General features: G+C 36.3%; 1 protein-coding gene across 2 annotated transcripts; it reads left to right on the forward strand.

Annotated features, from left to right (window-relative positions):
• The first annotated feature begins 1410 nt into the window (after positions 1-1410).
• larp7 (La ribonucleoprotein 7, transcriptional regulator) lies at positions 1411-13724 on the forward strand. 2 transcript variants are annotated; one of them, XM_016259288.1, is made up of 13 exons: positions 1411-1708; positions 1807-2015; positions 2100-2200; positions 2300-2383; positions 2476-2640; positions 2921-3023; positions 3168-3491; positions 12113-12260; positions 12361-12500; positions 12620-12729; positions 12828-12987; positions 13089-13180; positions 13280-13724. In XM_016259288.1, the coding sequence occupies exons 2-13, from the start codon at positions 1811-1813 to the stop codon at positions 13352-13354; spliced, it is 1707 nt and encodes a 568-aa protein (XP_016114774.1). In that variant the 5' UTR covers positions 1411-1708; positions 1807-1810; the 3' UTR covers positions 13355-13724. The 2 variants fall into 2 exon arrangements, with proteins under 2 accessions (XP_016114774.1, XP_016114775.1); XM_016259289.1 differs by having other exon boundaries at positions 1411-1573.
• Positions 13725-14248: the final 524 nt, after the last annotated feature.

Below are 14248 nucleotides of genomic sequence, written 5' to 3' on the forward strand. Positions count from 1 at the left end.
AAGGGAATAGGAATTTCTCTTTATGCAGATGATGGTGCAATCTGGAAACGAGGGAGGAATTTAGAGTTTGTTGTAAGGAAAGTGCAAGAAGCAATAACAGAAGTAGAAAGGTGGTCATATAAGTGGGGTTTTAGATTCTCTGTTGAAAAAACAAAAAATGTATTATTTTCAAAATGTAGGATTAGTAAAGAGGTAAAATTAAAATTATATGGTCAAGATATAGAAAGAGTATCATGTTTTAAATTTTTGGGTATATGGTTTGATGAAAAACACATTTAAAATACACATAAAAAAATAGTTGATAACTGTAAAAGGGTAATGAATGTTATGAGATGTTTAATGGGGAAAGAATGGGGGGCTGAGAGGATGGCTCTAAGAAGTATATATACAGGATTGATACGATCTGTATTTGATTATGGGAGTATAGTGTATCAATCTGCTGCTAATAGTGTGTTAAAAGAGGTGGACAAAAAAATATGGAAGACAAAGTAGGTGTGGCATTTAGTATCCCAGAATTTAATGACAAAGTCATTAAAAGAATCACAGATAATTTGTCAATTTACACTGGTGAAATTATTGCAATTGTACTGGCATTGCAATGGGTGGAGGAAAATAAGCCAATGCGGACACTCATATGTTCTGATTCAAGTTCATCTTTAATTACAATTGAAACATGTCATTCAGAGAGCAGAGCAGATATAATTATTGAGATTCTTCAAACAATATATAGGATCCAGGTGATGGGAATTTATGTAGCTTTCTGTTGGGTACCAGCGCATGTGGGAGTAAAAGGAAATGAGTTAGCAGACGAATATGCAAAGGAAGCAACAAAGAAAGTAGACATAGATATGCAGATAAAGTATGGTAAGAGTGAAATGAAGTGTTTAATCAAGCAACATGTGAAGAATAGATGGCAGAAATATTGGGAAGAAGAAAGAACAGGGAGATGGTTTTATAGCATTCAAAGAATTGTTGGTAAGTACAGAGTAACAGGAAGAAATAGACACGAGGAAACTATAATCTCAAGGCTTAGATGTGGCCATACTGCTCTTAATAGCAGTTTGAAGAGAATGGGGAGACATGAAACTGGAAAATGTGAATATTGTAATATGGAGGAAACAGTAGAGCATGTTATGTTATAATGAAGTGTTCAAGATACGGAAAGGAAATAAGGATACTGATTGATGTCCTCAAGGAAAATAAAGAAAAACTGAATTTGATGAACATTTTGGGGAATGAATTTTTTATATAGGTTATTTAAAGGACACGGTTCCTATCTATATAATTGAATTTAATGAAGAGTACGGTCCTGATCTACACTCCTAATCAGTAGGTGGCGGTAATGCACCTAAAAGTTGTATGCCATCCGCCATTAAACACCAAGAAGAAGAAGAAGAAGAAGAAGAAGAAGAGGAGCGTGCACTAATATTTTCAGTTCCATTTGCTTGTGCGTTGTCTCAAGACACCCCCACAACTCCGCTCACTGGAACAGCATCGACGTCATCTTTATGCGACACGAAGGAACTTTGCGCATATGAATTGATTTTGTGCTACGGTCGAACATACAACAAAGGTTCAACACTTTAGATTTTTGTGTCGCCGTGTTCTATCTGTGTTTGTTTAAGTAAAACTTTTTCGAAGTCGTTATTAATGGCTGTGTAAAGCGATTATTTTTATTTAAGTTAATTTAGAAAGCTACAAGTTAAAGGTAAGTTAAGAATCTGTAGTCGTTAGTTCTTTAGCTCGACATAATTGGTTCTGTACAGATAATGGTCTTACAGATATCTTATGACTTTTAACCAACAGCCATATGATTGACACGGAGAAGATTTCCTCAGGAGGGGATGCCGCCTGTTCAAACCAGAGTGAGAAGAAAGAGAACGAAAAAAAAAAGAGATCTCGGGTGAAACAGCTGCTGGCTGAAGTGAAGAAGCAGGTGGAATTCTGGTTTGGTGATGTGAATCTTCACAAGGACAGATTCATGAAGAATGTCATCGAACAGTCACGAGATGGATGTATATATCAGTGTTATGTTTCTATCTCATGACGCAGATTAATATATATATGATGCACTTAACTTTTTTGTTGTTTCATTGCAGATGTTGACATATCCGTGCTGACGTCATTCAACCGAATGAAAAAATTGACGACAGATGTCAAGTTGATAGCCAGGGCTCTTAAAAATTCAGCAATAGTGGAGGTATGGTTTGCATGATTTAAATTTTCTTTTCTTTTTTCAGAGAGGGTTTAGTTCTAATTTATGCACTGATAATAATGTTAACTGTTATGTTGTCTTAAGGTAAATCTTCAGGGAACACATGTACGACGAAAGGATCCACTTGGTGAAAGCCCAAAAGATGTGGACAACCGCACAGTTTATGTGGTAATTGAGTCTGCATTAATTTCACATTATTTTAACTTTTATGTGGTCTGTATGATTTTAATGTATACCCTCTTAAATTTGTTGTGTTTCAGGAGTTGTTGCCAAAGTCAGTGACTCATGTTTGGCTGGAGCGAGTGTTTAGCAAGTGTGGAAATGTGGTTTATGTTAGTATCCCCAGGTACAAGTCCACAGGACACCCTAAAGGGTTTGCGTTTGTGGAATTTGAGACAGAGGAACAAGCACATAAAGCTATTGAGGTAACTTGTATGCGCTATAATTGTACTATATTGTTAGTATTCCAAAATCATAGGAATATTGTAGGCCTAGTAGCCTACAAAATAATATGACTTTAATACTCACCAAGTGGGAAATATGGTTTTGGGCATACTCACAGGATCCTATAAACACTTATTGTTGGGATTATTATAGAAACAGAATAAGGTGTAATAATACAGTATACAGTAACACAATACAGTCCAATTGCAGGTTGGAGTAAAATGTACTCTAAAGCATGGTTTGTTTTACTTGAAATGACAGATGCTGAACAATCCTCCAGAAGATGCTCCAAAGAAGCCAGGCATCTTCCCTAAGACTTGTAAGAAAAAGACTATCCATTTTGAGGCTATCCAGGACACACAAGGTAACATATTTATACATACTGTGAAAAGGCTGCTTGTATATATTACAGTATAAAATTAAAAAGAAGATTTGTTTTGCCAGTTTGTGTTTTTCACATCACATTCTGAATGATCCAGATATAAGCAACTCATGTTTTTACTTTAAGGTTATGAGGAGGATGGCAAAAAAAAGAAGAGAAAAAGGTCTAGAAATGATCTCAAAAACAGTGCTTGTGAAGAAATGACTGTAAATGAGATGGACAGAGAAGGAATGTTAGGGACTGCAGTTACCAATGAGCCAAAGAAACATTCATCAGATGAATCTAAAATGGAAAACCCTGCAATACTGATCAGCAGCGCAAGCAAGAACGTTGAGAAGAAAAGACGAAGATCCCGCAGTTCTGAGGCATTAGTTGGAGAAGCCCAAGATGAGATGCCATCCAAAATAAGAAAAGTAGAAGAGGAGGAATACGATGAGAGTGAGATGAAAGGTAGATTTTTATATATTTTTTAAAGGTTGTTTTGGTTTTTCTGGGAGAAATTTAAGGTGGGCAGCGCGCCGACATACAGCACTGTTGTGCTACGGGCGCCCCCAGTTCGAATCACGACTCGAGGACCTTTCCCAATCCCGTCCCCCAATCTCTCTCCCACTTCGCTTCCTGTCAATTCTGATCTGATTTATCGTAATAAAGGCGAAAATGCCAAGAGTAAATCTTTCAAAAATTTTTGTCATTTAAAATATATTCATATGCATAAAAGTGCTTCTGGAAAAGTCCAGTCATATTAGTAATTTTATTTTAAATGGAGTGGGTCACCTTATGGGGGCTGCCATGGTGATATTGCATAACCTGTTAAATTATGAGCTGCTTTATCCCAACGTTGCTCCTCTTATTGGACACTTTTGCTGATGAAATATATTAATCACATCTAACTAGTGCCAAAGCTGCCAAAACAATAAAGAAATATACAAAGAAATGATAAATCAATCCACAAAGAAATGTTAAAGTAAATAAGTATTTTTAGTTTTATTTTCTTTACGTATAATTGTATTTTTTCAATTTTTTCCCTTTATTTATTTCTACATTTTATTTATTTATTTCAACATGTATTTGTTTGGGGTTACTTCAGACGGAGCAATCGAGCGCTGAGTTCTGACTTAAAGGGATAGTTCACCCAAAAAATGAAAATTACCCTATGATTTAGGCCACATCCACACGAAGCCAGAGCTTTCCCTATCCAATCTTTTTTTTTTTTCCTTGTCTCAAGAAATATCTGCGTTAGGGCTGCACGATATATCATTTCAGCATCGATATCGCGATGTGCACATCCGCGATAGTGACATCGCAGGATGTGCAATTTTTAGTATACTGATCGCTTTCATCGACAGCTGTTGCCCCGCGCTGCCTACACAGTGACCGTTGCAAATCCTTTAGAACTTGTGTTCAGTACATCATAAAACGAACGAGGGAATTACTCTCGGGGATTTGCCGTGTTGCACCGCATCCAGTGTAGACAGTAGGGTTGTGCCGATAGACGATAGTATCGTGTATCAACGATAGTCAGAGATATCGCCTGTGGCTGATGCCTTTGATGATAGCAAGACGATTAATAGTATTATTATTATTATTATTATTATTATTATTATTATCAGGATAATAATACTCTCTAATTAATATTAGGGCTTATTTGTTGCATTGTATTTATTTTTCCGTGTTTTACAGTATTGCGTGTTATAACCAATCACACACAGTTAGGCTGAGTTTATGAATGCATTGGCCAATCAGAAATGAGTTCCGTTGTTCAGCGCGCGCTGACTGAATTCTGACTCGCAAATTCTTTCATCATAAACAAAGTGCAGAAGTACGTGCGTTGTAAGTATAAGAGATTTATTCATCATACAGTGTAGATTCACTGATTTTAATGGGAGTGTTTTTAAAGTGCATTCAGTGGGTACGGAAATTATTCAGACCCCCTTAAATTTCACTCTTTGTTATATTGCAGCCATTTGCTAAAATCATTTAAGTTAATTTTTTTTCCTCAATGTACACACAGCACCCCATATTGACAGACAAACACAGAATTGTTGACATTTTTGCAGATTTATTAAAAAAGAAAAACTGAAATATCACATGGTCCTAAGTATTCAGACCCTTTGCTCAGTATTTAGTAGAAGCACCCTTTTGATCTAATACAGCCATGAGTCTTTTTGGGAAAGATGCAACAAGTTTTCACACCTGGATTTGGGGATCCTCTGCCATCCCTCCTTGCAGATCCTCTCCAGTTCGGTCAGGTTGGATGGTAAACGTTGGTGAACAGCCATTTTTAGGTCTCTCCAGAGAGGCTCAATTGGGTTTAAGTCAGGGCTCTGGCTGGACTATTCAAGAACAGTCACAGAGTTGTTGGGAAGCCACTCCTTCGTTATTTTAGCTGTGTGCTTAGGGTCATTGTCTTGTTGGAAGGTAAACCTTCGGCCCAGTCTGAGGTCCTGAGCACTCTGGAGAAGGTTTTCATCCAGGATATCCCTGTACTTGGCCGCATTCATCTTTCCCTCAATTGCAACCAGTCGTCCTGTCCCTGCAGCTGAAAAACACCCCCACAGCATGATGCTGCCACCACCATGCTTCACTGTTGGGACTGTATTGGACAGGTGATGAGCAGTGCCTGGTTTTCTCCACACATACCGCTTAGAATTAAGGCCAAAAAGTTCTATCTTGGCCTCATCCGACCAGAGAACCTTATTTCTCACCATCTTGGAGTCCTCCATGCGGACTTTCATGTGTCTTGCACTGAGGAGAGGCTTCCGTCGGGCCACTCTGCCATAAAGCCCCGACTGGTGGAGGGCTGCAGTGATGATTGACTTTCTACAACTTCCTCCCATCTCCCGACTGCATCTCTGGAGCTCAGCCACACTGATCTTTGGGTTCTTCTTTACCTCTCTCACCAAGGCTCTTCTCCCCCGATAGCTCAGTTTGGCCAGACGGCCAGCTCTAGGAAGGGTTCTGGTCATCCCAAACGGCACTTTAATTGAATAGATCATTAAAGATCGCGAATACGATTCAAACACCAACGTGATTCTATTCCTAAATTACAATGATTCGTTTGATTCATTCCTCAAACTTTGGCATGTGCGATCAATGTTGTGATCACTTGGTTCGTCTGTCCAGCGTACGATCACACCAGTGTGATTTGAACATTTAAATCTGCGTTCGCACTGCTGTTGACCTAAAGAGACACTGCTTTTAGCCTTACACTGGAGTTGGTACACTTTCCGATAATGAAACTAGGTAAATAATTAAACTAGCACGATAATATCATGTATCGGCGATCTCACAGGCTGACGATATGAAAATTGAGCATATCGCCCAAAACTAGTAGACAGCATCACTGATTATTAGGGTTGGGAATCGATTCCGATTCCAGAATCGGATACTTAAGGTCAGGAATCGGATACTTGTTGTCAAATTAAAATTTCGATTCCGCCTATCGATTCCTATGCGCCTTTTTTTTTTTTCTTTCTTTCATCTGTGAATACCGGACCTAGCGATCTGCCAGGACCTTGATCGCTAATCTAAGCACGCCAAAGTTTGGCTACATTTGCGATCAGAAGCCAAAAAAGCTAAGTATAATATCTGTGATAGCTAAAAATGTTGCAAGAGAGGTGTCACCACCAACATGACAAAGCACTTTAATTTAATAGATCATTAAAGATCGCGAACACGATTCAAACACCAACGTGATTCTATTCCTAAATTACAATGATTCGTTTGATTCATTCCTCAAACTTTGGCATGTGCGATCAATGTTGTGATCACTTGGTTCGTCTGTCCAGCGTACGATCACACCAGTGTGATTTGAACATTTAAATCTGCGTTCGCACTGCTGTTGACCTAAAGAGACCAGCTGTCATCTTTCATGAATGAAACAGCTTCACAGTCTTTTCAGCAGCCACACAGTATCATTATTTGTTACAAACATTCAAATCACAGAAGTACTGCGATAAAAGTTTATAGTTCAGATATAAACTGTGTACGATGTGTATGGTAGCGATTAAAATAGAGTAAATCACCTTTTGAAAGTAATTTGACACTTCAAGTGAAGTTTTATCAATTACATTGTTACGCCAGTAGGTGGCAAAAAGGTGCTGTTAAAATGTATTTGTCTTTGAATCATACAAGAGATTTGTTCAAGAATGCTGATTCATCCAGTAATGAAACAAGTACATCTTGAGTAAGTCATTTAATCATTAATTCATAAATTGCATGTGATTTTGTTTAGTTGTCTAATGTTTTTTTTTCAGAATCATGAGAGAACCACAACTTTCATTGGGGGAAAAAAAAGAAAGAAAAAAACAATTTATCCAGTATCATGCAGTTCTATTTGCACACAAAAATTTGATTTTTTGATTATTTGATTTTTGTTCATGGTTTTCAGCTCCAATAAATGGTTTGCAAAAAAGAGAGACAGGATAAATGTTTGATAACATTATTTAATCACATTGGAATCAAAACTGGGAATCGATAAGCAAAATTGGAATCGGAATTGATAAAATTCAAACGATATCCAACCCTACTGATTATAATGGGTTCTATTGTATTTTGTTGTCACTCACGTCCGTTGTAGACGCGGTCAGAACCACCCAGATGGACGTGAGCACTGAATTCCATTCACTTCCGCTATTTGTGCCTGAAATGACACATGTGTGAAACTGTCAAAATGTACGTCTCTGCAAGTATCCTTGTAAACACAGTTGCTTATGGCTTAGGTGAAGGTAAACAATTGATAAAGAAAATGGATAGTATATTGTTTCACAGCAGTTTAATGTTCCTAAGGCTTTCTGTGTCATGAATGTTAATCAAACAACAAAACACAAAGAAAAATCTCTTTTGTAGCTTTAACACAGATTTATTAGATTTAATTTATACAGTGAAGACTATGCAGTGTTATTTTACATTTGATTATTCAACCCTGTATACCTGAATACAGGGATTAAAGTTCTCCGTCGCTACAACGGATTTCCGTTAATTGGAAAAAAATGAGGGGAAAAGACACATGTATCATTGTTGTTGTTGTTCTGCCGGGGTCCGGCACACCAAAATCATCATGGATGTAGCTTCTCAGTGACAACATAGTGATGCCGCTCGCATCATTCACAGTCGGGTTATTAGCAGAGAACACAGAGCATTTCGGCGCTATTAATAACAATTCTACTCATTCCCGTAGGTTCCACGCTTATAACACGATGACAGATGAAGGAATGTATCATTTGCATGTGCTTTTGAGTCTTGAGAACTCACTTGCGCCCACAGATCGCGATAAGGAGAGTGACAACTTTTAATAGTTATTAAGGGAGTTTGCAAATGTGATATTGATTACAACAGTTCAATAAACAAGTACTGCCTGATTTTGCTCTATTTCCTCAACGAAAATAGTTCCAAATATAGTAACTGCTCAGCCGCTGCGCATCTCTAAAAGCAAACACAGCGGTGTTTAATTAATTCAATGAAAGTGCATTTTTGAATGAATCATGAGTCGGTGATTCATGATTCCCCATTCATAAAGGCAGTCACTTGCTTCATTCCTGAATGAATCAGCCGTTCGAACGAATCGATTGAATGAATGATTCAGTGATAAAATTAGTGACTTGTTTCATTTTTAGCATATAATTTCAGTTATTTAAATGTAATATTTCTGCATTCAAAATTTTATATTTAAAACATTAATCTCCACATGAATGTATGAATTTAATTGCTCTCATGCCACCTCTGAGTCTCATTAAACATCTGAAAATGTACCTACAATACACTTTTGTGTTCTGTGCTACCTCTGTAGTACAAATTGTTTTTATTAATACTAATTTCACATGATTGGTAACTTATTTGTCTTATTCTACTTCAGAATAGAAATGTTAAAAAGTTAATAAACATACATTTTTGAATTTGACAGATGAAAATGATGCCATTACAAAGGTAAAAAGAAAATACCCCTGTAAGTCACTTTAAGGAGTCAAATGTCACCTCATATTAGGAAGGATCATTTTTGATCAGAATTTTTGATTATTGATCAGAAGGTGCTCCTAAATTTTTTTAATTAGGAGGACAAGAGCTCCTAAAAAAAGTAAGCATAGAGCCATGTGTAACAGTATATTAGATCTGTGCATGTGGTCTTAAAGAGACAGCAGCCTAAATAAACCTCCTGCTGCCTTTCATTATGCAGTGAAGACTAACCAGTGTTATTTTACAGTTGTATAGATTATAGTTAGACCTAACTGAAAAAAATAAAGTAGTTATAAAATAGTTAATTTTATTTGTATCTTGTTATTTGTGCTATTGATTGTCATTCATTTATTTGTTCTTATTTTATTATTTACTATTTACTTGACATTTTTTGGTTAAAATAAATTCAATTCTGAGTGCACCTGATTCTTGGGTGGGGAGGGGGGCATGGTCCATGACAAATAGTTCTGCCACCACATGTGATATTGATTACAACAGTTCAATAAACAAGTACTGCCTGATTTTGCTCTATTTCCTCAACGAAAATAGTTCCAAATATAGTAACTGCTCAGCCGCTGCGCATCTCTAAAAGCAAACACAGCGGTGTTTAATTAATTCAATGAAAGTGCATTTTTGAATGAATCATGAGTCGGTGATTCATGATTCCCCATTCATAAAGACAGTCACTTGCTTCATTCCTGAATGAATCAGCCGTTCGAACGAATCGATTGAATGAATGATTCAGTGATAAAATTAGTGACTTGTTTCATTTTTAGCATATAATTTCAGTTATTTAAATGTAATATTTCTGCATTCAAAATTTTATATTTAAAACATTAATCTCCACATGAATGTATGAATTTAATTGCTCTCATGCCACCTCTGAGTCTCATTAAACATCTGAAAATGTACCTACAATACACTTTTGTGTTCTGTGCTACCTCTGTAGTACAAATTGTTTTTATTAATACTAATTTCACATGATTGGTAACTTATTTGTCTTATTCTACTTCAGAATAGAAATGTTAAAAAGTTAATAAACATACATTTTTTAATTTGACAGATAGGACAAGAGCTCCTAAAAAAAGTAAGCATAGAGCCATGTGTAACAGTATATTAGATCTGTGCATGTGGTCTTAAAGAGACAGCAGCCTAAATAAACCTCCTGCTGCCTTTCATTATGCAGTGAAGACTAACCAGTGTTATTTTACAGTTGTATAGATTATAGTTAGACCTAACTGAAAAAAATAAAGTAGTTATAAAATAGTTAATTTTATTTGTATCTTGTTATTTGTGCTATTGATTGTCATTCATTTATTTGTTCTTATTTTATTATTTACTATTTACTTGACATTTTTTGGTTAAAATAAATTCAATTCTGAGTGCACCTGATTCTTGGGTGGGGAGGGGGGCATGGTCCATGACAAATAGTTCTGCCACCACAGCTGGAAAAAATCCTAGGAAACACTGCATACATTTAATAAAATTAGAAAAATGCCATTACAAAGGTAAAAAGAAAATGCCCCTGCAAATCACTTTGAGTCAAATGCCACATATTAGGAAGGCTCATTTTTGATCAGAATTTATTATTATTGATCAGAAGGTGCTCCTAATTTTTTTTAAATTAGGAGGACAAGCACTCCTAATTACAAGAAAAAACTGCTCTTAAACTGGGTGTGTGACAGGTATGGCTGTGGAATGGGGTTTGGCTGAGGAAAAATGTTCAGTCAAAATATTTTTTTTTTGCTTTAACCCCTGTATTCAACCAGTATACCTGAATACTGTTAGACTTACCGGAAAAATATAAAGCACTGTTTATTTGATTTGTATCTGTTCTATTATATTTATTTATATATGTTTGTAATTTGTTTATTTTTCTATGCTGATTTACACCCCAATCACGAAAACGCAAGGCTGTGGTTTTCAGATTTATCCATTCAGGGACCCGGTTTAAAAAAAATAGCGGTTTCACGCTCCCAAAATGCCGGATCCATCTGGACGAAATGCCAATATGATACAAAATCTTTACGTATACAGCTAAACGTGTCTCCATATGGATGGGGCCTTACTCACCCTTAAAGGGTTAGTTCACCCAAAAATGAAAATTAGCCCATAATTTACTCAAGTCATCCTAGGTGTATATGACTTTCTTCTTTCAGACAAATCTAGTCGGAGTTATATTAAAAATTGTCTTTGATCTTTCAAGTTGTTTCATGGCACTTGGTTTTGAATATGGATATTTTTCTTACAAAAACGCATCGCCTTTGTTCAACCCCTGGAGCCCTGAATTTTTTTTATGGGAGGGCGCTTTTTATTTAACTTCTTTTGGACTGATGCATGCAGCACCCACTGAGTGCCATGAAACAGCTTGAAAGATCAAAGACAATTTTTAATATAACTCCGACTGGATTCATCTGAAAGAAGAAAGTCATATACGCTGTAGAATCTACATTTGTTATTGTATTTCTGATGTTATCTATTTTATCAGTGAAGAAATTCATAAAGTCATTACTATTAAACTGTGAGGGAATATTTAGATCGGGTGGCGTCTAGTTATTTGTTAATCTAGCCACTGTGCTAAATAAAAACCTTGGATTGTTTTGGTTATTTTCTATAAGTTTGTGGATATGCTCAGCCCTTATTGTTTTTCCACGCAATTCTAAAAACTTCCAAGTTAGTTTTTCTCCATTTGCGCTCAAGACTACGAGTTTCTTTCTTGAGAGAATGGGTATTACTGTTGTACCATGGTGCAGTACGTTTTTCTCTAACCGTTTTCAATTTGATGGGGGCAACAGCTTCTAATGTATTAGAGAAGATAGTGCCCATGTTGCTAGTCATTTCGTATAGTTCATGTGTATTTATGGGTACACAGAGCTGAAAAAGAAAAACTGAAGGTTGTATCTGTGCTGCTTCTACTACTGTTTCTGCACTTATGTTTATGGCAGCCCATTGACTATAGTTTCCAACCTATAGTTTCCCAAAACCTCTAGCGCTACCAACTGTCTAAATTTGTACTCATGCAAAAATTTATGTTCCTGCTACTGTTCACTCTTCAATGTGAAATGGCCTTAAAGTTGTTGCTGTCATTTACTTGTAATTTATGTTCTTTTATCGCATAGATTTATCAACTGAGAGCAAGAATGAAGAACAGTTGGACTCTGAGAAGAAAGACGATTCTGTTTTGAAGGCCAAGAGGAAAAGAAAGAAGAAGCTCAAGGAGAGATTGAAAATAGGGGAGGAGGTCATCCCACTCAGAGTTCTCTCAAAGTGAGCAGTGCTGTGCATCTTTTCTTTTTCAAGTCAAGGTTCATAAATAATTGTGTATTGTGTGAGATATTGAAGTAATGAAGTGGATTTCAACTGTCAGGAAAGAGTGGTTGAACCTGAAGCAGGAGTACCTGACACTGCAGAAGCACTGTATGACCCATCTGAAGCAGTCAGTGGCTCAGATCAACCAGAAGTCAGTGAAGTATGACATCATGCAGACTAAAGAGAATGAGAACACTTGTGAGTATCTTTTGTTGGGATCTTGCCTGTTAATAAATCTTACTATTTAAATACCTGTTCATTCATTCATTTTCTTTGTTTGTTTGTTTCTTTCTTTCTTCCTTTCTTTCTTATCAAAGCTTTTAAGGATACAGCTAAGAAAGAGCCCCCTTCTGGCCCTGAGTTTGCGAGTGGAGTCATTGTCAAGATTAGCCATAACCAGCCCCTGCCAAGCAAGAGGTGCATCAAGGTATATACTAACATGCTAGTTAAATTGATTGTTAAAGCTATCTTGGGTACATCAAACAATAAGCCATTTTTAAGAGCTGTTTCTTTTCATATGCACAGGATTCACTGTCTGAGATGTCCGCTGTGGCTTATGTGGACATTCTTGATGGAGATAAAGAGGGTTACATTCGCTTCAAGAGTCCTGAAGATGCACAGACAGTTATAACAGCCCAATCAGAACTTCAGAAAAAATACAACTGGAACCTTGAACTCCTCTCAGGTTAGAAGCATAATTTTCTCTGAATATAAATTTTAACTCAAAACTATCTTTTTTTTTTTTAAGATATGGCAAATTAAATAATGTATTAATGAATAAAAAAGGTGACCGTGAGCAGAGGTACTGGCAGAAGATTTTGGTGGACCGACAAGCAAAGCTAAACAGTCCTAGAGAAAAAAAGCGTGGAACAGAAAAGGTAACCTAAACCTCACTCAACAACCTTTAAAGGCAGTCAAAGTTAAATAGATTTGTAGTTTTATCAACATCACAGAATATTTGTCATTGTTTTTCATAGCTCATTTCTAAAGCTGAGAAAATCATCATCGCTCGGGCCACCGAAGCAAGTAAGCACATCCGCTTTGATGACTAACAGTCTGAGCAATAATTACTTCAACAGAAATATTGTAAGAAAAACAAAAATATTTCAAATGACACAGCCAATGAATTCTAAAATGTTTCTTTTGTGCTTTGTGTTGACCTGTCCTGTTATTTTCTTATTTGAATGATCAAGTAATTAATGATGGAGTTTTGTGTTGGAATTAGAATGAAGATGTCTGGAATAATCATCATCATCGTCATTATTAATATTACTATTAGTAAGTTGTTTACTGTTTTGATTAAGTTGTTATATTTTGATGGCAAGAAAAGGCTCCAGAATCAATTGTATATGTAGTTATATTTGCATACCTGTTTTTAATTTTTTTTAATTTTATTATTATAGTTCTTCTTTTTTCTTTTCTTTTTAAATAAAATTCATTACTGAAAGCATTGGTGTTTTGGTAGAAAACAGTTCTCACTGGAATAACACCACACTGGGCTATCACAATATCAGATTTTTAACTACACAATTATCATGGCCAAAATAATTCACAATAATGATATATGGGCGGTTATAGTCAATCAAAAGACAATACAACAACAAAAAAATTCCCTCAAAATTTGCACCTCTGCATAGGTCAGTCCACCTAGAAGGGGTGTAAATAAAGGGGAAATAAAAGACCCTTAATTAGACCAATCATTGCTCAAACCCTTTGAGACAGACCCTCTTTAAGACTCATCCCTCGAGTCTGATCTTCCGCATTTTTATCAAGTAACTTTGTGAATGTAACATTCACTGTGGACTCTCTGATCTTCAGAAGAACCCAACAAAAGCTTCCAGCTTACTCCTAACAAACTCCTCAAAAATCTCCATTGTCTCCATGCATCCGTACTCTTGTACAGCAACAAAGCTAATGCAAGTATCCGTTTTCCAACTATTTAAATG

This window comes from Sinocyclocheilus grahami, unplaced genomic scaffold (assembly GCF_001515645.1).
Source record: "Sinocyclocheilus grahami isolate Dianchi unplaced genomic scaffold, SAMN03320097.WGS_v1.1 scaffold1824.1, whole genome shotgun sequence".
NCBI classification, from domain to species: Eukaryota; Metazoa; Chordata; class Actinopteri; order Cypriniformes; family Cyprinidae; genus Sinocyclocheilus; species Sinocyclocheilus grahami.

Coding starts and splice junctions, on each gene's coding strand:
- larp7 (XM_016259288.1), top strand. CDS start 1,811: ATGATTGACACGGAGAAGATTTCCTCAGGAGGGGATGCCGCCTGTTCA. Junction 3,024..3,167: donor GGCTATCCAGGACACACAAG/GTAACATATTTA, acceptor TTTTACTTTAAG/GTTATGAGGAGGATGGCAAA. Junction 12,988..13,088: donor GAACCTTGAACTCCTCTCAG/GTTAGAAGCATA, acceptor TGAATAAAAAAG/GTGACCGTGAGCAGAGGTAC.